The 23,030-nt window shown below is 55.8% G+C and overlaps 1 protein-coding gene across 1 annotated transcript; it reads right to left on the reverse strand.

Annotated features, from left to right (window-relative positions):
* Positions 1-13,459: 13,459 nt before the first annotated feature.
* SIX3 (SIX homeobox 3) lies at positions 13,460-16,254 on the reverse strand. Its single transcript, XM_061156302.1, has 2 exons — positions 15,470-16,254; positions 13,460-13,652 (listed from the first exon to the last, which is right to left on the reverse strand). Exons 1-2 carry the CDS (start codon positions 16,252-16,254, stop codon positions 13,460-13,462), a joined length of 978 nt encoding a protein of 325 aa, XP_061012285.1.
* Between the last annotated feature and the right edge of the window lie 6,776 nt (positions 16,255-23,030).

Here is a 23,030-nt window from a genome sequence, read left to right on the forward strand (position 1 = left end):
GTGTAGTTTACCACATTTAAAAAGCTTTTCAGGCTTTGAGTATTTCCTCCTCCACTTCCATCTTTCTAACTCCATTTGGGAAAAACCGTTCTAGAGCTCACTTGAATGAAAAAAGCAATTTTACATTTCTGTCGTTGTTGTTGTTTTTAAAGAGATAGTGTGCACTGGTTAAAACTCACCAAGGAGGAGAAAGGGGCAGGGAGGGATAAATTAGTAGTTTGGGATTAACAGATACAACCTACTGTATATAAAATAGATGAACAACAAGGACCTACTGTATAACACAGGAAACTATACCCAATATCTTGTAATAACCTATAATGGAAAAGAATCTGAAATATATATATATATATCGGAGAAGGCAATGACACCCCACTCCAGCACTCCTGCCTGGAAAATCCCATGGACGGAGGAGCCTGGTAGGCTGCGGTCCATGGGGTCGCTAAGAGTCGGACACGACTGAGCAACTTCACTTTCACTTTTCACTTTCATGCATTGGAGAAGGAAATGGCAACCCACTCCAGTGTTCTGGCCTGGAGAATCCCAGGGACGGGGGAGCCTGGTGGGCTGCCGTCTATGGGGTCGCACAGAGTTGGACACGACTGAAGCGACTTAGCAGTAGCAACATATATATATATATATATATATATATATATATATATATATATATATAAACCAAATCACTTTGTTGTGCACCTGAAACTAACACATTGTAAATTGACTACAATTTAAAAAAGAAGTTCACCAAGGACAACCCCACAGGGACTTGACTGAGAGAGTGTCACCCTCAGACCTAGTCCCAGAACTAAGAAGAAGAAAGACGCACCTTTGTGCCCATCCCAGGCTTTTATCCTAACACATCTCCCTGCCCAGCCCACTCTCTGTCTCACCAGCATGGAGCTTCCCAGATGGTCCCCGGCCAGGGGCAGAGGAGGCTGATCCACTGGGCCCATCTTCCTCCTGGTCCCCTGGCTCCTGTAACAGAGAAGCAGGCAGGATGGAGCCCAGGCTCATGAGGCCCAAGGAGTGTTTGTCACCTGTAAGACCACAGATGGGGCCTCGCAACTCACCAGGTCTGAACATAGCCTGGTCCCTGCCCCCATGCTGACCATACCTACTGCTGTGGCAAGGCCCAGATGACCACAGGAAGCCGGGACCTCCTCCCTCCTCAGTGATAACATGGAACTTCACAAGATGCCACTCAGTTGGTTGTGGACCAAATCTGACCTGGGAGTCAACCAGTTCAACTCACCATGACATCCCCGGAAGACACCTATACTGGGCTTAGAAGTGTCAAGGAGGAAGAAGATTCTTGGAGACAAGGGCCGGGGCCTGGGCCAGTCATCCAACTGGATGGCAGGAAGGCATCCAGGAAGATCAGTGTTCCCAGAAGGCCCTGTGGCTCCTTCTTTCCACCCTCAATGCCAAGAACCAGGATTAACCTGCTTGCTCCAGCTTGGGCAGAAATCAAGACACTAGCCCCTTGGGTCCTCCAGGATGCCACCAGCTTAGGCGGGTAGCCTCTCTGGTCTTGTCCCATAGACAACCTAAACCACTCATCCTGTGGACTTGAGCCTTTGTGGTTTATCCAGGTACATTATTTAAATTCTAATTCCCCCAACTTCCTGTCCCACTATGGCCCTCTTTATCCTTAGACAATACAGGCTCAATCCAATAGACTGCAATCCCCTGCCTGAAACCTTTAGGGTAAGATGCCTTTGGGAATTCAGGATCTGTGGGATTTCAGGAAGGTGCATATAATGGTGCTTGTATTATATATTCTACAGTACCACCCTGGGGGTACAGAGCCATACCTGTAATCAAACAAGCTAATATTTCCACAGTGAAACGTCTGATATCTGTGCCAAATGGGACAAATAAAGACTATAAATAGCTTCACTTCAGCCTAGGTCAGATTTTGTTGCCAAATAGCTTTGGCAGCAAACATACCAAACAAACAAGCAAAAATAGAGCTTTCCAAGTTTGGGATTTGTTGAGAAGAGATTGAAGATCAGTATTTATGCTGCTTAAGAGAGAGCCAGGCAAAACCATCCCTATGAAAGGAAAAGAACCTGCGATGGGGACTGCACCCTCCCACCACCTGCCCCCTCCCACCACCTGCCTCCCCTCTGAGATCCCGGCCCAGGTGCCCAGGGTCCTCAGGCACTATTTGGGGCTCTATAGTGTTAGGGGTGTTTAAGGCCAGAGCCTGAGTCATCCTGGGTCTGTTTCCTGATCTCTTTTAACTGAGAAGGAAGTGATGCCACAGGCTCCTTTGACCTCTGACTTTTTATGGTCCTACTAAAAACATTAGCCAGCACTTGCCACACTGTTCACAGGAGGCAGTGTCTTCACCATCAGAACAAGGAGCACCCCAAGAAAGCATCTGTCTCTCTCAGCACCCCTGAGTGTCTTTGGACACACAGTGTCTTCCCAGTCCCCTGGATGGTCCTTTCCTCCTCACCAGCCTGAAAAACGTGTCCTGAAGAACCACTTTAAAGGCCCTCCTCTGGGATCCTTCTTTATTCATGCTCCATGTGGGCGCTGAAATATGTATGGCATTTCTCTGCTTCCAGTGGACTATAACTGGGCAGCTGCAGTCCACGTTGCCACCCGCTGTCCCAGAGGGTAAAGCAGCGCCTGGCACACAGTAGGCGCTCCGCAAGACCTGGTGGAGAGGATGAGTGGGTGCTAGGTCCTGTGACATCCCACCAGATAAGCTATCCTGGTGGGAGCAGGGCCCCGGTGCCATCTGAACAAGGCCCGGAGGCATCTGAGGGAGAGGAAGTGAACAGTGAAGGAGAAAGGAGACACGCATTACCAGTCCAGGTGGACAACTCTGGAACTGCATAGTAAAGCAAGAGGATAGAGCAGGAGTTTAGTTTAGTCGCTCAGTCGTATCTGACTCTTTGTGACCCCATGGACTGCAGCATGCCAGGCCTTCTTGTCCATCACCAACTCCCGGAGTTTACTCAAACTCATGTCCATAGAGTCAGTGATGCCATCCAACCATCTCATCCTCTGTCGTCCCCTGCTCCTCCCGCCTTCAGTCTTCCCCAGCATCAGGGTCTTTTCTAATAAGTCAGTTCTTCACATCAGGTGGCCAAAGTATTGGAGTTTCAGCTGCAGCATCAGTCCTTCCAATGAATATTCAGGACTGATTTCCTTTAGGATGGACTGGTTGGATCTCCTTGCAGTCCAAGGGACTCTCAAGAGGCTTATCCAACACCACAGTTCAAAAGCATCAATTCTTCAGCGCCCAGTTTTCTTTATAGTCCAACTCTCACATCTATACATGACTACTGGAAAAACCATAACTTTGACTAGAGGGACCTTTGTTGGCAAAGTAATGTCTCTAATTTTTAATATGCTGTCTAGGTTGGTCATAGCTTTTCTTCCAAGGAGCAAGCGTCTTTTAAGTTCATGGCTGCAGTCACCATCTGCAGTGATTTTGGAGCCTCCCAAAAATAAAGTCTGTCACTGTTTCCATTGTTTCCCCATCTATTTGCCATGAAGTGATGAGCAGGAGAGGTAAACCCAAATCCCACAGCCAAGATGGACGGGCCTACAGATGCAAAACTGTGGATTTTGGTATAAGACAGGGACTGTTTAATAAAAAGAGGCGATCCTGGGGTAAGCGATGCTGGGGAAAGAGGAAAAGGAAAGGCCTGGCTGCCCATCTGCAGTCAAAGCCCTCCGAACCCGGGACTGAGACGCTGCGCGCCGCAGCCGCGAGGTGGCACCAAAAACCCGCCAATTGCCCAGAGCGCACGCTGCCTTCCCACCTCCGACCAGGTTCTGCTTTTGGCCTGGGCGCGCACATCCGAAGCAGAAGGGCATCCCTTCGCTTCGCCGCCGGGTGGAGGCTGAGCGCCCCGGCCAGGTTTTTCGGACCCCTGGCGGCGGAAGACGAGTATTCCTCGAGTGCCCAGCTCAGAAAAGCTCCTAAACTGGTATCTGGAAGCTTCTCGAGGGACTCATGGAATCTAGATGCGCTGCCCCGCTCCCCTCCTCTGCACCCCTGACCCCCACCAAGGAAACGGATCCCTTCTGCTTCCTGCCCGCGTCTCTCCGAAGGCGGGCTCACGTCCTGAACTCTACTGGGAACAGAACCGTGGTCCGCCTTCATCCTGTCGCGTTCCCACTCACAGCTCAGGTTAGGGCCCGAGAGCGATTCTGGAAGCTGAGACTCCCCGGTCCTGCTCTGCTCCCTGAGACCTGTCACACCACCGCGCACACGCAGTAAACACTTGCTGGCGAGAGTCACACGAAGGAGGCTCGCCCCGGGCTCCTGAGCGGCAGGCGTGAGAGGCCGCGAGGATCGCTGGACTCGATGCCAAGAGACTTGCGTTTGACTTTGACTCACTTGTTTTCTCCGGGTCCCTTAAAACCCCATTCCTCCAATATCGAGATCTTAAAGCCGCCTGACGGTTCCAAAGCCAACGCCGTCTCCGCATCGAAGAGCTTGCTGTAGCCTAGAAAGCTTTCTTTAGTTGTCTCAATCTCTCAGATTCCTGCGCTGGGCCGTCTGGATCCCCGGAGTCCAAGACCCGAACAACGCGCGGAAACGGTTTGCAGAAGGCAAACCCCCCAGGGCGCACAGAAGTTACGCGGAGCTTGTCGCGGTAAGACGAAGACTCTCCAGGCTCGTGAGTCCTGGGTCCGCTTCTCCATCTCTCTCTGGGACCCTGCACCCAGGCCACACTCCCATTCACCTAGTGTGTTGGTCTCCTCGGGTCACACCAGCTACTCCCTAACCTTAGCACCCTCTCCCACTCGGAGTGAATGTTGCTGTGGGCTAAGACTAAAGCAGACTGGTGGTGGGCATGGGAGGAGACCTGGCCACTAACATCCTGGGTAGGGGAAGGGTTTCCCAGAAAGGTACACGGCTCTGATTGGCCCTCAGGATTCACCCATAGAGCCCCTCTAAGGAGAACGTGTGAGCCTTTTAAGTTGAAGGTCATGATGCTTCTGGAGGAAGGAGGGTTAGAAGGTGAGAACAGGGACCTCATCACAGATCTATGAAATTGGGACCAACGCTGGAATCACATCATCAAGGGAGCCCAGAGGTCTCCCACTGGCCCTCATTCCTCCTTGGCACTGTCTTCAACCAGCCGGACAGCCTGAGCTCAGTCCCCTTCACCTCCTGCCTACCTATGGGAATAGCTTCCTGACCTGCCTACAGCGTCACTCCCTCAAAGTCTTGAAGCAGAGCTCTGAGTGTGATTTCTAAAGCTCTCCCTAAAGCCTTATTTGGCTCCCCAATACCCATGGGATCAAGGCCACACAACCTACCTGACCTTGAGCTGGATCCAGACCCACCCCGCCCCCACCCCCTTCTCTCAGATTCCATTACCAGCTTCCTGTGCAGGTGGGCGCCTGCCACGTGACTTTGCTCAGTGCTGGAATCCAACCTCCTCCATACCTTTGCTCCTGCTGTTCCTGCCTGGAATCTCCTTCAGGGCGTACAATTCATCTTTCTGGTCAAAGCCATCTCTTCTGCTGGAACACTCCGAAGTTGTAATTAATCTCCAAGTTGCCTCCCAAAACGCTCCGTACGCAATTCCTGAGTGCATCTGTTGGTTTTTCAGTGATAACTTCAACTGTGAGTTACTCCATGGTGAGTTACTTGAGGGCAAGGCTTGACTGTGCTTTGGCCCTCCCTCCCCACTGAGTTCTTAGTTTGGACTAAGTTGGATGCAGCGGTATCCAAAGCATATGTCACTTTCAACAATGCCCCTCCCCCTCTGGTACATATACAGGTAGAGGCGTCACAAGGGCACGAGGTCAGTATTTCTCCTGCGTCTTGGGGGAATGTGGACAGTCTCACTGCACGCTCATCAAGGTTCACGTGGACACACACACTTCACATCCAAACACACATCATGGAGTCCTATGCCTCTAGGAAGAGCTGGTGGTTCCCGCAGAGCCCTGTCCAGTCTGGAGGAGGAGCCTGCTGAAATCCCACTCATCCTCTGGGCTTCCTGGGAATCCAGCCCGCTGCCCTTTGCTGGGCGCCTCTCTCCCAACTGGGCCCTGAAGCAGGAGCCTTTAGTTGGGGCTACCTCCCTGCAAGGTCCAAGTTCAGGAGCTTGAGAGAAGATGCCTCCAGACGGGCAGAGCCTGGGGCCAATACTCCTGGGCCTTCCCAACTCCTTTCTCTCCCATTTTTCCTCATCTTTTGCGCCCACCTAGGGTTCTTAGGAAAGTATTTCCTCAGCTACCCAGAGTGCACGGGCTAGAAAGCCGGGGGCGGGGGCGGCATTAGAGGCACAGGGTGGCGGGGTGAAGGGACATGCCGGCTGTGTGACTGTAGCCACGGCCCTCCTGAGCTTCAGTTTTTCCTTCCCGTGAAATCAGAGCCGCTTCCATCTCAAAGGCCGTGGTGCCAGGGCCCGGATTCCAAAAATCCTCAGGTGTACCTCGGTCCCTCCTTGCCCCCACCCCCTCAGTCCAAGCTGACCCTGCAGCGCCACTGGGCCCCGGACCTGGCGAGGGCAGGCGGCAGGCGGCGGCGCGGGGCGCGGGCTACCGAGCCAGAGGCGCGCACGCACGTAATTAGCAGCGCGTTCAGTCATCAAGGGGCCCTGCTAGGAATTTCTGTTTAATAAAGGTCGCAAATTAGTTATGATGGTAAATAGTCATCTCAAAACGCAACAAACTAAAGCTACTGCCGGTCTGGAAGGGCTCCAGGCTGCCTCCCCAAGTACAGCCGGGCCCTCGCCCGGGACGGCCCAGCACCGCGGGGATCCCCCGGGGGAAGGTTGGGGCGAGGCTGCGAAGCCGGGGCGTCTGGCCGGGAGAGGCTGGGACTTCGGCCACAGCGCCTCCCAGCGGCCTGAAAGAAGAAAGCGTGAGTCCGAGCCAGTGAAGCGGGGACAAAGGCCCGACGCCAGAGAGCGCCAGGAAGGCTGGGAGGGGGAGCGGGCCGGAGAGGAGCGGAGCGCGTCCCGCGGAGCCCGGCGGCAGCCTCCCAGACTCCAGGGACCGCGTCACCCCCGGACACCGCCGGGCTCCCCTCCCCGCTGGGCCTTGCCTCGGTCCCCTCAGACCTGTTGAGATTCCTGGGCTGAGTACAGTCCCCCGCTTCCTCTAGAGGTCCAAGAACTCATCCCCAAGCCCATCTTTTCCTAGGGGAGAACACTTGCGCTCTGGAGGTCTGTAGAGCGACTCCAGCCCCACGAAGAGGCTCTCCCGAGTCCGGCAGTGAGAGCCGGAGGCGATGCATACAAGTGTCTGTGACTTTCCGTGTGCCGTCCTTTCTTGCCAGCACATTCTGTAACATCCTCAGTGTCTGAAGGGTTCGACTCCTGCAGGTTAAGGCCCTTCCCTTTTCCGAAAAAAAAAAAAAAAAAAAGTGTATGTGTAAGTCCGTGAGCGTCATGGGCTTCTCTGTGAAAAGTGGGGAGATGTTGCTTGGAGTGGAGACCCTGCCTCTGTTCTGCGCAGGAGAGTGGGAAGGCTGTGTGTGTGTGCGCGCGCGCGTGCACGCGTGTGCTGCGAGAGTGGGTGAGGTTGAGCAAATGGGTGGTGTTCAAGTACCTGGAGTCAGACTGAAGTTTGGAGGTTGCAGGGTCTCCCGGTGGCATTTCTATTATGTCTTTGGGTTGGCGCATGTATGTTGTGTATCTGAAGGCTTCCTCTGTGTATCCTCCATGTGTTTTCTGGTGGATGTGTGGTGGCTGTGTTCTCTGACTGTATCGCTCACCTGTTCCTCTTCTCTGACGTGAAATTTTGGTGAGCCCTAGCCCACTGTGCATCACAGGTTCCACGCCAAATGTTCTTGGTGCAAAGACGATTTTATGCAGATGTGTTTCTTTTGCGCTGTGAATAGCTCTGGATGGCTCCAAAGGAGGATGCGGTTGTGAAACTGACCACGTTTGTGTGCATCTGTGCAGTTTGGAGTGAGCGCACCCTGGAGAGTGTGCCTGCAGGGGAGGAGAATGAAGGGTTCTTGTGTTTGTGTCTGAGGACCGATATGGAATCTCTAAAGAGAAAATCAGAAAGGCAGGCAGGCCCTGTGTTGTGTTGGGAAGGTTTACACATGTTGGGAAACTGCTCTCAGGGCACGCGGATGCCTGAGGGAGAGGGCTCTACTGGGTTTGTGATGACATGGCTTGGAGTTGAGGTGTGTGCCTAACATGGGGGGGTATATTTGTGTAGATAAGTGTGTGTGTGTGTGTGTGTGTGTGTGTGTGTGGTGTAGCCTCTGTCAGGCTGGCTCTGCCTGCCTGCTCCTGTAGAGCCCCGCCCGACACAGCCAGCTCAATCAGCCCCTGCATGAATACACCCGAATGGAAAGTTGTGCTCAGCTGACCGGAGAAATCAGAGCCGGCGAGCACTGCTCCCCTCCTCCTGGCTCCCTCCTGCCCTCCCGCAGGCCAGACACCCACCCGGCCAGGGCACTGGGACAGTGGAGGCTCAGCTCAGCTGGGGGCCGGAAGGGGCCCAGGTGGTGAGAAGTTGAGTAGGCCTGAGCCCAAGAACTTGGGGCAAGCATCCCAGGGGGCTGGACATCTCGGCCCAGATCTTGGGGGTAAAGAGGTTAGGGGAGCTCCAGGGAAATTCCCCAAGGTGGCAGTGGGTGCCTCAGGTGACAGCTGCACAAAGACCTAGGCAGGGAAGGAGACAGAGAAAGAGAGGGAGAGGGAGAAGAGACAGAGACATCCCCTGCTCCGAGAAGCCAAGTCCTAACGCAACACAGACTTGTGATCTCTAGCGACCTGAGCCATGAGCTGGGTCCAGAATATTCCAGGCTAACCCATTCTCCTTTCAGAAGAAGCTGAGGGAGCCACTCTACCACTACAGCCCACCCTAGGGTTTGAGTTCTACCCCCAGTTGGTTCACCTAGGCCTGGGCCTGGCCCTCCCAGTGATCACTGGAGCCCTCTGTGCATGCAAGTCCAGCCATCCCTGGCTAGTCCCACGGCCTCCAACCCCAATCCCAGGCCAGCCAGGCTCTTGTGTCTCCAATCCCACAATTGATCAGCATTCCCACTCTGTGCCGTGGCAGCTTCCAGGTCATTTCATTTTAATCAGCTGTAGGTCTCGCCAGGGATAATCAACTGCACTGGCGCTGGGCAGTCGATTCCGCAGGCTCTGAGGAGGGCCAAAAGAGGGGCCTGGTGGGGGCTCAGGGCAGAGCTGGGGGCAGGGCTGAGAAGGGAGAGGTGAGCAGGCTGGAAAGGAGGTGGAATGACCTATCTTTCCTCAGGCAGGCAGCTTCCAGAGGTCAAAGACTTTGATATAAATTTTCCTGGTTTTGCATCCCACTCTGCAAGTTCAGGTTTCCGGTGCAAATCCCAGATCGCCATTGTGTTTTCTTTGAGGAAGGCAGGAATGAAGAAAATCTTCCCAAATTGGCAGTTCTTCTTTAAGCCCATCACATCCTGGAGTAGACGACCCATCCTAGAGTAGGGGGGTACCTGTACCCCCACAGGCTTATGCACACAGGGAAGGTTTCCAGCCTGAGTGTGCTGGCTGGGGCGCCAGAGGGGAGGCGTTCAGGCAGGATGCACCCAGGGCAGCGTGTACCACGGCACCTGGAGAGGAGCTGGCCCCTGGGCTGCCACGGGTCCAGACAGAGGAGGGCCAATGAACGTTGGGTCCTGCTTACCCAGTCTGCCGAGAAAGTACACACACTCCCCTCACTAGGGCACAATCTGCAACATTCCCAGGTGGTAGAGACTTTGTACAGCGGCTGGGTGCGATGGCTTTTCCCCAGCAGGGCTTCAGCCAGGCCTTGCCCTTGAGCTTTGCCCCCGTGGCTCCTGGGACATTGACTGCCTTGGCTGTGGCTTTGAGGGACCCAGAAAGAGAAGGGGCAGGCAGCCGATTAAAGGAGAGATCTGGCCAGAAAGGGGTCTCTTTCCCTCTCTCTCTAATATTTAAAGGGGCAGGGGCCAAATCCAGTGTAACATCCAAACGTATCAGGGTACAGGGTGGACTGTGGAAGCAGAAGAGCCTGGCTCCCCCCACCCTCGGTCAAAGACGACCCACCAGGACTCCCATTCCTTAATGGAACAGGAAGGTGGATTAGGGGTGGGCAGCCTGGTGGACTGACTAGAACAAGGGAACCCACACATGTCCACACCAGATTCAAGACTCACAAGACACTTGTCCACTGCACAGAAACTCCTGTACACACAGCATCCTATAGGTGTACTTAACCCACTCCTTGCAGAACTAGGGACACAGAAACTGCCCAAGCCACCCCAAAATACCTACACTATAGGCAGTAGACATGAAAACACAGGGCACGCACAGACTCCATGTACACACTTTTATAACAAACATCACAACACATGCACACCTTTATATAGAGAACTTGACTGAATGGTGGAAGTCAGCTTTCAGAACTGCACACGTCCACACCACTCACAACCAGCACTCATGCCTGTCCTGCAGGGAATCCATAGGTAAGGTCAGACAGTGCAGAGTGGAGTACTGGTATCTGTACAGACCTAGCAGAGATGAGGAGATGAGAGTGGCAGATGAGAGATAGCAAGACAGATAGCTGGCTGGTGACACCATGTGGGGCCTGGGCCCCTGAGGATAAAGTGGAAAAGGAGGAGTGGGCACTGAATGCCCAAATGCTTTCTCTGCCAGGTATGTTGAGAGAAAGAAGCATTTTAATTCCACTGGTTTGCCCCCTGTCCCCACAGAAAAAGTCATCTTCTCCCTGGTGTCACCAGTCAAGGCCTTTCAAGAGGTCATCCTCCAGCAGCACCCTTTCTTTCTGTCCACCCATCACTTCTAATTGGTCTGTTGGGTAGGGTCCATCCAGACACTGTCTGAAGCAGCCACGCCTTGGGTTTCCAGGCCCAAGGTCTGGGTCAGGTATGTGACAGGCCATTTGAAAACGATAGTAGGAGACAGAGCCCCTCACCCCAGACATTATTCTGTGCATCTGATCAGAGGCCCAAGCTGAACAGGATCCAGGCAGCCCCTTCCCCAAATGCCTACCACTTGGGTCACTACTGCAGGAACTATGGCTCCTTGAGGAATATTCCCTTCCCCCCACCCCCACCCCCCCCCAACCACCCTGGGCAGTGAACACAAGTAGAGACGCTGATACTGGGATGCCGGGCCTCCGAACTTGGAAGCTCTCAAGGTGGTTGTGGTCACGATGTCCTGATTCTAAGCAAGGAGGCAGGTGGGAACCTTCTCCACACAAGCGGGAGCCCGAGGTGCACAAGGCCCCACTTGTGCCCAGGGCAACTCCTTTCCTGGCCGCCTTTCTGCAAAGCCCATCCCACATCAACGCCATGGTACTGCCGAGGATGGGGAGGAAAGGAAATCGGAAATCAAAATTAGTTTGGAAACTGGCGCAAAATTCCAGGCACGTTTCTCCTTAATCCTCCTTGCTCTGGAAATTGGACTTTCAAGTGAAGGCAAGTTTTCAGAAATTACCTCTTTGGCTCCTCCTCGGCACAGACCAACCTGGCCCAGAGCACCAGAGCGGTAGAGGCACCCAGCCAGGCCATCACAGGGAGCCGCGGGCCCCCACCCTCACCCCTCCACCCTGTGCAGGGTGGGGAGGCCTGGGGCCAGAGGGAAACTGGTTGGCAAAATGCAGAGATTTGGGGGGCAGAGGGCGGGTTCGATTTAAAGTATAACCTAACTCTGAAATGCTTGAGAGGCTCCAGTTGATCCCGAAAGACAGAAATTTCAAGGAGACAGCCAGCCATAAGGCAAGGAGGGGTTCCATCCTGATTCTAGGCCCTGAACTCCTCAAACGACCTCTTCACCCAGCCTACAGTAGTCCCTCCACCTCCACCCCCACTTAAGAAGACAAAACCTGTCAGTTCCACTCTAGATTTATGCCTGCATTTGGTAACCTTGTATATTTCCCCTTTAAAAAAAAATAAATAAAAAGCAGTAACAACCAAAAGACCCACGGGGGCCAAGACAAGGCTGCAGCCCCTGGGGATCTAGGCCTGGCATCTGGTGCTAAAGGAACTGGCCCTGGTCGCCTCTCCCGGAGCCATCTCTGCCTTTTCTCTCAGGATTTGACTTTGGGTCTTTTCCAAAGGGCCTGTTCCCATCTTTCCACCCTCTCCCCTTCTCCAGGAAAAAATTCAGATTCAGCCTTAAAATTCTGCCCCAGCTTCAGTGGCCCCGTAGTGGGAGTGGAAGCAAAGGCCAGGTCGCTGCACCCCAGGGCTGCGGCACAGTGGCGGACAAAAACACCAGTCTCCGGGGAGTGATAAGAAAATGGAGAATACTGTATTTGCTTTAGAAAGTTTTTACATATAGATAAACACGCAGTTAAGATAACAGTAAAAGCGCCCTACGGGGAGTGAGAGATACCTCCAAAGCAGCTAAGAAATACTTGAAATAGCTTTTGCATAAGAATACTACAGTCTCACTCTCCGCTTTGCAAGCGACAGGGTCCCTCTTCCTCACCCAGCCCGCCAAGCCACACCTTGACTGCCAAGTCGACGCCAGGAACTTCGAGTGGGAGGGGAACCCCAAAAAGGAAAGAGACAGGTGAGTGAGGAGGGAGGGAAAAGGTGGGAGAGAAAGAAAGAGAAAGGGAGAGGAGAAAAAGCAATATCATATACAGGCAATTTCTACACATATATTACAAACTGGGAAAATGACCGATCATTAAGATATACATAATTCATATAAAATTTTGAAATAAAAATAAAAATCTGTTACAGTCATAACTATTCTTTTTCCACATTTATAACCAGTACCCACACAGGCAGTGACAGAGTGGAGAGAAAAAGGTGCTTAACAAGAAAATGATTGTCTGCTGAACAAAAAACAGAAGATTGCATTTTGTTTGACCAATACTTGGACTTAAAAACAGAGAAAGAAAGAGAGCGAGAGAGGAGAAAAGAGAGAGCGCAACAAAAGGCGAGAAACATTTGCTATTTCCCTCTCGAGGAGTTTTTTTTTTTTTTTTTTAACCAATTCCGAACGGAGATGGCGGGTTTTTTTTTTTTTTTTCTTCTCTTTTTGTCTGTTTTGCTTTTGTCGTCTTGTCGTCGTGGTGGCGGTCGGTTTTTGTATAGTCGACTCTTTTTTAATCGTTTTTAACTAGAGAGAGTATTTTCCCAGATACAAATAAATCGTCATGCAGGTGGGGTGCCGGGTCCGTGGGAACCGAAAGGAGAAGCCGTGCTTGTCCTAGAAAGTATACAATTGTCACCTCTTTTATGTTGTCTGCCCACAGCATCAGCGTTTGTGACTGTCTGTTGGCTGTCGCGGTCCTTTGGGGTGGCCGTGGTGGTAGATGGTGGTTGGGAGTTGCTGATGGTTTGCGTTTAACTTGTTATTTTTCTTGGTTTTTATATATTTTTGGCTGGAGTGGAAGTGTGTGTGTATTTAGGTGTGTGTATGACTGTGTATCCTGATTTCGGTTTGTTCTGGGGATGGAGGAGGAAGAGGAGGCGGTCAAGGAGAAGGAGGGGAAGGAGCGGGGAGGGGGAGGAGGGCGGCCTTGGGTATCATACATCACATTCCGAGTCGCTGGAGGTTACCGAGAGGATGGAGGTGCCGGTGTCCGCGCGCTCCGTCAGGCTCGACACGCTGGTGGTGGGACTGGCCGCTGTGGACGGCGACTCTGCTGAGCCGTGCGTGGGGCATCCGGGCTCGGCCAGCGAGCGCATGCCGCTCGGTCCAATGGCCTGGTGCTGGAGCCTGCGGGAGACAGAAAACGGCGCGCGCCCTGACACTGCGGCCCCAACACCCGGCTCCGACAAGCCTCCACCCCAAGCCCGCGCCGCCGGGAGCCGGGCCTGCCGCCCCCCCGTTCTACTCCGCCTTCCCCAACCCAGTGCCCTTCGCCACCGCGCCCCCACCCCGACCCCCCGACTCCGCTCTCTGCGCTCATCCCCCTCCTGCGGGCACCTAGCCGATCCCAAGCGCAGCAGAGCCTTCCCCAGCGCGGTCTGGGCTCCCGTCTCCCTTTTCCCGGGGTTCTCTGGGGCCTCCCAAAGCTTCCCAAAGTAGGGCGGGCCTCGGAGGAAGAGGTAGAACTCCAGGCCGGCCGCCTGGGGAGGCCTGGGCGCTTGCTGCGAAAGAGGCCCAGCCCCAAAGGGGCAGAAGTCAGGGAGAGGCAGGATGTTTCTACTTCCCCAGACCCTGGGACTCTTCAGACTCAGTTGGCTGTCCCTGGAGCAGACAGGTCCCCTCCCTGCCTCCTGCTTCAGCTCCCCCAAGCACAAATCCAGAGCTGCCGGATGCTCGCCCGCTGCCTCTCCCGTGGAGGACCGGTTGGCTTTGCTCTCTGGATCCCTGAGCAGAGCGCAAGATCGGGGGAAGAGACAATGGTGAAGCTGGGAGCAGAAAAGCGGGGGTAAAGGAGCGAGAGAGAAAGTGGGCGATAGAGGAGGCAGGAGGAGACTGTAGAGCCGTCTTTGGCTGCCCCTTCCCCGCTCCAGGCTGCCAGTACCTAGTCTCTCTGAGTTCTCTCTACAAGGAGGCCTTCTCCTGGTCCTGGGCGCTGCCCTCATCGGACGAAAAACTGGCTCCACAGGCAAGGGTGAGAGGGCCAAAGGCTCAGGCCTGGGCCACCTAAACCGGAAAACACTCCCTCCCTCCAGGGATTCACACCCAACCCGCAGCCCAGGCAGCTGTCAGCAGCTGCGGCCTGGCTCCCTGCAGTGCATTAGGCCAGGGCACACCCAGGCAGGCTCGGGATACAGGCTTTCCCTCCGGGTTTCACCCAACTCTCTCCTTCCCCGGCACCTCCCCACTTCTTTTTCTCCCTACTTTCCCCAGGCCCAGCTCTGCTGACAGGTCAAGCCCAGTACAAGTTTGTGACTTTGTGACCAACTTGTCGGCAGCAAGGCAACTTCTTTTCCTGCTTATTCCCTAACTTAGTGGACCAACGGCATGTTCCTTGGCTAGGGCAGGAGGGCTGCACCGACAGCCGCGGCCTCTCCACTCCCAGCCTGGTTCTCCAGTTGCTGGTCAGACAACTTGCAACGCCTTGGGAACAGGCCTGCTGCACGGTGGCCACCTCGGCCTTTTCCCCTTGTGGCAGGGACCCAGTTCAATTTCCTCTCCCAGACCTTCGTGGATTCCTCCCAGGGTTTTTGCAGTGAAGTAATAGCCAGGTGGCAAGGAGCTCTTTCCTTCCTTCCCTGTCTGCAGGCTCTAGCGGAGCCCAGAGCCGGATCCCGGGCTGATAAGGCTGGCCCGGGTGCAGCGCGGGGCTAAGGCTCCCAAGGACCCGACCCAGAGGTTATGGACACTCAGGACCTCATTCATACTCTCTCCACACTGACACGAGCCCCTTCAGGGCAAAAACAGCCCATACGACCACGCTCGCCCTTCTTCCGCGCTCCCGGGCAAGCGGAAACTTTCTCCAAACTGACCAAGAGGTCTAGGCTTCTCGCGCGCCCGGCAGCCGCTCGCCTCCTGCCTCCTGTCCGCTCAAGCCTATTTTCTACCCATCTCCCCCTCCCCGTCCCCGGAGACGGTAGCCAGGCCGCGGGGCCCCCGCCACTGACCTGTTCTTGGCCGCCGCGGCGCGGTCGCGCTGCCTCCGGTTCTTAAACCAGTTGCCTACTTGTGTGGGAGTGAGGCCGGTGGCCTGCGCCAGTTCGCGTTTCTTGCTGGGGTTGGGGTAGGGGTCCTGCAGGTACCACTCCCGCAGCAGGCTCCGAGTCCGCTCCTTGAAGCAATGCGTCTTCTGCTCGCCGTCCCAGATGGTGCGTGGCAGCGGGAACTTCTTGCGCACGCGGTACTTGTCCACCGGGCCGAGCGGGCGGCCGCGCAGCTTCTCGGCCTCCTGGTAGTGCGCCTCGAGCCACATGGCCTGCAGCTTGCCGTGAGACTCCTTGGTGAACTTGTGGTTCTCCAGGATGTGGTAGAGGTCGCGGAAGTTGCCCGTGTGGAAGGCGACCACGGCGCGCGCGCGCAGGATCGACTCGTGCTTGTTGATGGCCTCGCACGCCCCGGGGGCCACGGGCAGCGACCAGAGGAAGCGGCCCAGCCGCTCGATGTCGCCCGTCTCCTCCAGCGTCTCGCAGACGCTGGCCACCTGCTCCGGCGAGAAGTTGAGGGTGGGCAGCTGGAACATGGACAACTCTTCCGGGGGGGCCCTGGAGCCGCCGCCGCCGCCTCCCGCTCCGCCAGCACCGCCGCCTCCCACACCGCTCCCGCCGCCGCCGCCGCCTCCCGAGCCGTTCCCGCCGCCGCTACTCGCCAGAAGTAGGGAGCGGTGGTGAGAATCGGCGAAGTTTGGCAACAAGAAGTGGGAGGAATAGAGGTCTAGGGGGGAGCGGAATACCATGGACTGACCTGAGAGGAGAGGAGAAAATTCAGGGAGAGGAAGAGAGAGGGGAGGAAGAGGAGGAGAGGGGCGATGAGGACCAGGAGGAGGGAGAGGAGAGGGGGGAGGCGGAGGAGGGAAGGAGGGGGGAGCGGGAGGAGGGGGAGGAGGAAGGGCGTAAGGGACACCCACACCCCGAACACATCCACACACACACACACCCGCGCAGCCACATAGAGAGGGAGGAAGGAGAGCGGCCCGGTGCGCGCGCGCAGAGAGCGAGCCCGAGACAGAGAGAGGGAGAGGGGGAGAGAGCGAGCGAGAGCCAACCACCGCCGAGTCAAGATTCAGCGATTCCACAGCAATCGCCCTAATGACAACAGCCTCATAATATCTCCCCTAAATCCACAGTGAGTGCAGCATTGAAACATTTTGTTTCGCTTTTCTATTGGTCTGCGGCGTGTCGTTGTAGCGTTGCCACGGCAACCGCTGCCAATCACTGTCAGCCCTGCCAATCAATACCGAGAACGTAAGGACGGTTTTACCACTTAGCCAGAGTGGGGGGGAGGGGGAGAGGAGGGAAGGAGGGAGAAGGGGGGAGAAAGAGAATTTTTTAAAAAAATCTTTGCAACTCTTAATCTCACCACTTCCCCTTCTCTTCCTCTCTCTCTCTCTCTCTCTCCTCGTTTCTGTCTCTGAATTCTTTTCCCCTCTTCCCCAAAGAAGTTGGTCCAGAAAATTTACAAGCCATGGACATATAGTTGTTGAAAGGCATGAGCAATTAAAGGGGGAATTTTGTTGGGAGGTGAGAGGCTCCCCACACTGCGTGAAGGCCGGGGGCCAGCCCCCAAGGAGAGGCCGAGGGCCAGGGGAGCCAGCACGGTTTGCACACGGTGTGCACGTCGGGCCGCCTCTTTCTGCCTATGTGAGCACTAATAGTGGCGAGAAAGAAAGGAGAGATGAGATCATGGGGCCCACCGCACGCCGACGCTGGTTCCGCGGGCTGGGGCGCCCCAGGATCTCGAATTTTGGGGGGCATATGGCGCCTGGGAGCAGGATCTCAGGACCCAGGGCTCAGGAGGCCACTCTGGCTTCCCTAGTCTGAAATCTTCAGCCACATTTACCCCCAACTTCCTCTGCATTGAATCTGGTTTCTCTTTAATTCTGTTTCCAGTCAAGGAGCCTTGATTTCCCCTATTGCCTTATATTTTTAAATAGCAGTAGAAATAACAGTACCCTTTTCATCATAAAAGGCGGCCCACCTCTTTGTTTCCCCCCAGGTTTCAGCTGCCTCCCTAGGAGTGGTGGAGAAGGTTGGGTTGAGATGACTGAAAGCCCTCTTCCCCCTTCCCAAGATGCCTGGTAGCCCCACAACCCCCAAGGGGCTAGTGGATCTGGCTACCAACCCCAGAAGGCACTCAAACTTTGGAGGCTGCCCTGAAGGAGCAAGCAGGCCTGAAAATTGCTTGTTTGCTCACATAGTAAAGAAAAAAAAAAAAAAATTCCATGTAACATCATGAGCCTAAAACAAACCCCAAAAAGCCCATGACATGAAGAGAGCCCTCCCTCCCACTGGCCACTGCAACCTCCAGGCTAGGCATGGGTTTTATTCTAAGGTATGTTGCGTTTAAGAACATGTAATCAGCATCTGGAGCGGGGCCTCCCTTTGTGAGGCTTCAGTAACTAGGGAAGTGTGATTTACGCAGATTTGTCGGGGTCAGTGATGTCTTTCCCCTGAGCACTGTGTATATTTAGACAGGACTTGGTTTGGTGTTAAAAAGTGTATATTTTGAATGAGTTCACACACAGTAGCCAACAATGCCCACATTGTCGGCCGGTGTACAACGTGTATTGAAAACGCAGCGTCCAGACTTCAACTAATCTGCCCTCAATAAAGCTGAAATAATTATCCTAAGCTGCCTTTCCAGAAGAAAAATCATTGAGGAATTCAAAACTTTTTTTCTTTAAAAAAAAAAAAAAAGATCTTTTCTACATTCCGATGCAGATCTGGGGGTGAGGCACTGCGACCACACCACTTTGCAGATCTCAAAGAGGGAGGCAAGAAAGACAGACTGTGAGAATTTAAATAGGAAACCTAACGCGTCTAGGACTATAAGTGTCCCAGCCCCTAAACCCCTAGTTCTGGTCTCCTTAGGCCTTGACTCCCCCAACACCAGGCTTCCAGGGTGAGACATGCAAGCTGCTTTGGAGGCTCCACTGCAGCTGGGAGACTGTGGGCTGGGCGAAGGGACTAGACACCGGCTACTCAGCCCCCAGGCAGCTAGGGTCGCTGGTCTTAAACCCGCTGACTGAGGCAGTTAAATATTCAACCAAAGGGAAGACCTGCCAAGCCCCACTTTGTGGGGCTCCGTGTATCTCTCCCCTCCGTGAATCTTCCTCCCGGCCAAGTCCTTTTCTGCTCAGCTGAGAAGCTCTAGGCGGTCGCTCACTGCGGGCCCAGAAAGAGCCCTAAGGTTGGGACACAAAAACAGACACTTCATCTTTTCTTCCCGACCCTTTCTCTCCTTTCTCTCTTCGGGGAAGGATTATAGGCTGAGGGGTGGGAGGGGGAAGGGGCAGGAGGAGGAAGCGGGGGAGGAAGGAATGAAAAAGGGGAGGGGAGTGGGTATTGTGCCGCGTGTGGGGGGAGAATTCCTACGGGTGGGTTTCCGAATATTGTGTTCAACTTTTTGAAAACAGCTCGTGACCCCGAAACTGCATCCCCTGGAACCGAGGACCCAAGGCGCCGGGCGGGCGGGTGAACCCAGCCAGTCCCCTCCCAGTCCCCGCAACCCCCGCCTCCGGGTTGGGGCGACCCGGCCTCTCCCGCTGCTGGGCCGGCCCCGGAGGGAGGCTGGGCAGGTGCCGCGGGCTCTGCCGAAAGCGCTGAAATCGAAAACCGTCCCCACTCCAGGAGAATTGAAGCAAGTGGGGCTGAGGTTCAGCTCGGCGGCACCTCTGCCCCCAGCCTCAGCCGGGGAGCCTGCCGAGCTGCCGCATCCCTCCGGCGGCTTGCTGGGTGCAAAGCGGGGCGGAGGGCGGCAGCCAGGCGCGCAGCTTTGTGCGCCCGGCCAGGGCTGGGAGCGGCGGGGTGGGCGCGCAGCCCCGGGCTGTCTGAGCCTCCCCGCAGAGCCGAGCTCCGCGCCGCCCACCGAGCCCACCCCGCGGTCCCGCAGCTGCCAGCGGCTCTCCGCTCCGGCCCGAAGCACCACGCCTGCCGCCGGGAGCCTGTAAGTTGAGAGTCCAGAGAGCTGGGGAGGGAGGCGGGGCGGCTTGTCCGCGGCACGGATGGCTGGACTGGCTCCCGGCCGAGCTGGGAGGACAGACTCGCCAGGATGTCGGTCTAAGGTGCTGACGGGAGGTTGGTGCGGAGGTGGAGCGGCAGAGCTTCCCCTCCCAAATTCCTAGACGCTGGGCGTTGGGGAGAGATGTTAGAAGGATCTCGGGTTCTGGGGCCCAGGCTGCGTGCCCCGCTGCTATGGGGATCCGACGTGCTGGGCAGCGCGAGGGCCGGGAGGTGGGCCTGGGGGACGCCTGGAGGAGATGGCGCGCACCTCCTGTTCCCTGGGTCTCTCAGAGAAGGGAGATCTGGATGGTTAGGTCGGCCCGCGGGGTCTCTAGGTTTCTTCTGCTCTCTGGCCGCTCAGACTCCGGGATCTGGGATATGGCACCAGTACAGGCCGAGGTCACAAAATTGTCACTATCGTCTCTGCTTTAATCCTGACCCAGGCTATGGGAAGGACAGCAGCACAGGTGATGAGGGGAGAAAGGGCTTTTGGGCTGGAAGATAGCCTTCTCTTACCAGGACCTACTGGGCATTTACTTACAAATGTCATTCCCAACCGAGGCAGTCTCAACTCACCATAAGAGGTGTCTAAGAGAGTCCCACGCTCTCCTAGTTTCTGTTACCGGCAAAGCCAAGGGGTCTGGAAGCCTCCGAGAGAGGGATACCCGAGGGCTGGGGCAGCGGCACCCACTCGACCTCGCTCATCTCCATAGGCCAGTTTGTCCTGGGGGGCAACGCTTGTCCAGCCCCCAAGACTTCGGGAGGCGGGAGCTGGCCCGCGGTCTGGGCCTCCCCGCAAGCTGCAAACTGAGGCGCTTGGCGCCGACGGCCAAGGAGGGCGCAGGGGAGCGCAGCACTCAGGCGGGGAGGCCGCGAAGCCCTTCAAGGACCCCGATTACTTTCCTTTGAATGAAAAACAACAACAACAACAACTGCTCCCTTCCCGCGCCCCCGCCCCTCCTTAGCCTCCGGGGACCCGCGCTCCGAGTAATTGTCGACCAGGACAGTAAACACGGCTCAGTTGCCTCAACTTTCTCCGTACATAAAAGTTCCCGGCGTGCGGGGAAATTTGAATATTTGATCAGCCCCTTTGAGTGACCCTCATTAGCCTGGCGCCCTGCTAAGGCCCCGACATTGCAAGAAAGCTGCTGGGCCCGGCATTTGTATGCCTTGTTAGCGCCGCTTAATGAAGCCGCCCCGACCGCTCAAAGGCGGCCTCCCGGCTGGCGGCGCACACCTCTCGGCACCCCGCTCTGCCTAATGAGCCCCACCGCCCGCCGAAGGCCCCTCTGCCCCCCACATCCTCAAACAAGAAAAGTTTGGCTCCGTCTTGGGCCACCGCACCTCCCACTGCCATGCCAGGAGAGTGGGCACAAACAAGGCCTAGCTGGCTGTGGTTACCCAGCCCCAAGAAAGGAGGTGGGAGACATGGGTGGGGGGGCAGGGGGTGGTTTGTGGCCTTTGGTTGTAGCCTAAGGAGAGCATCGCCAACATTTCTCAAGAGGGTCAATTTCAAATCAGTCACCCCAGTTCCTTAAAGAACTGCAAGTGGACTAACCTTGGCGTGGCAGAGAGTAGATGCCTGTGGAGGGTCAGCTTTCCATCTCCTTCCCCCTCCAAATTCCTTTGGTCTCCACTGCCCAGGAGGCTTCCTACTTTTCTTTTGCAGAGATCCCAGGTATAACAGCCAGAACTGCTAGGGCTTGAAGTTAAGCAGGGGTGGGCACACCATCATTGCTTCCACCATCCACAGACCTCAAGCACAGTCAAATGTTGGTAGTTGGTCCTAGGAAAGGCAAGGTACCCACTGCACCCTGTCCTTGTCCCCAGTCCTAGCTACAATGTCTCTGATTTTTTCTTTGATCACACATCGGGTCTCCAGAAGGCGTGAAAAAAAGCGCTCTAGGGAAAAGGCCGCCCTGTACAGGGTCAACTGGCTGCTAGGGTGAGACTAAGACTAAAATGGGCCTGAAGGAGAAAAAGAGGGAGAGCTCTGGAAGGAAGGAGGACTAAAGCACCATCTACTTCTCCTTTTCTTGGTGGGGCAAGTGACATTGTTGACCAGCAAATGTCAGGAACCCTGTTAGCAACTGGGCTTCAGTCCTTTGAAAGAGTAGACTCCTTCCCCTCTCTACCCTCTCTCTCCCCTGATATCCCTTTCCCTGGACAGCTGTTACTCAAGGCCCCTCCTTGCTCACCCAGCTCTTGGGCTTTTAAGGCTTACTTTTGGGGGGATTAATATACAGAGCTTGGAAAGCAGGTTGCTCTCAGGTCCACACTCTGGGCGTTCTGGAGGTGCCCCCCCCACCCCCCCCCCCCACCCCCCCGCCACGATCTCTCAGACACACATGGGCTGGCCAGATTGGTATCCCCTGGACCCCATTCCAGAATGGCCACCTCTAGGAATGAGTGGCTCCATCCAGCTCTCATCCTCTGCCAAAAGGCCAGGTAGGCCTTGGGATAGCACAGCCTTCTGTGTCATCCATCTGGTCTGCTCCTCTTCTCTTCTCTCCCCCAGCTCAACTGGCATGCTCCGCCCCTTTCTCCATTCCACGACCTCCTAATTCAAGCCCAAACTGACGAGTTTTAGAAATCATCTCTGCCCTGGGCAAGGCAGTGCCCGGGGCCTTGATCCATGCAAAGGCCAAAGGTAGGAGCGGGGAGGAGAGGAGTTGAGGCTGTTGAAGAGAAAAGGGGTCCTAAGGCGGAGGGTATAACTCAGCTCTGTGGCCCCAAGGCCAGGCCCACCAACTGCTCAGGGGAGGAGGCGAGAGGAGGGGGCTAGGAGTCTGCGGGCCTCGGTCGGGACAGGAGGGACCTGAGGCGTCGGCGAGGGGGGCTAGATCCATAGGAGAAGGGCGGGGAGGCGGGGGTCGGGGGGAGCGCGCAGAGCGAGGTGACGGGGCGGGGGGGGGGGGTGAGGGGGTTGGGAGGGCAGGTTTGCGGTCTTTAAGAGCCACACTGCTGGCAGGAGAAGAGCGAGGCCGGGTGCTGGTAGCGCCTTGACCCCAAGGGGATTTAGCGGGAAGGGAGCGGCCGGGCTCCAGGGGCTTTGTCCCGGGGCGACCGGAGAGGCCGAGGCGCAAGAATAAGGAGCGACCGCGTCTTGAAAGGCCGCGAGGAGGCGGCGGCGCTGCTGCTCTTGACTTCTGAGCAGGGCTTAGAAAGCCTGTCCCGGCTTAAGCCGAACTGCGGGTGCTGGGCCCTGAGCGCCGAGTCCGGGGGCTCCCAGCTCCCGGCCTCTGAGCCGAGGAGGCGTGGGATGAGGGGGACACTGGGGTGGCTAAGACCTGGCAAAGTTGCTTTTGGCTCTGCAGTCGCCGGACCCTGTTGCCGAGCTGCGAGCCTGACAGGCTGCTCCAGGCATGGCCAGAGAAAGAATTTTCTTTTTCCAACTTGGGCGTTTGGTTTTGAGTGTCCACCACGCGCAGCTCCGGAGCCGGCCGACCCCACATGGATTCTCAACAGGTGGCCAAGTAAGTCCAATTAAGAATTCTGGTTCTAGCACCAG

Source organism: Dama dama, chromosome 11 (genome assembly GCF_033118175.1).
Source record: "Dama dama isolate Ldn47 chromosome 11, ASM3311817v1, whole genome shotgun sequence".
Lineage (NCBI taxonomy): Eukaryota > Metazoa > Chordata > Mammalia > Artiodactyla > Cervidae > Dama > Dama dama.

Coding starts and splice junctions, on each gene's coding strand:
- SIX3 (XM_061156302.1), bottom strand. CDS start 16,254: ATGGTATTCCGCTCCCCCCTAGACCTCTATTCCTCCCACTTCTTGTTG. Junction 13,653..15,469: donor GCCGCGGCGGCCAAGAACAG/GTCAGTGGCGGG, acceptor TGTCTCCCGCAG/GCTCCAGCACCAGGCCATTG.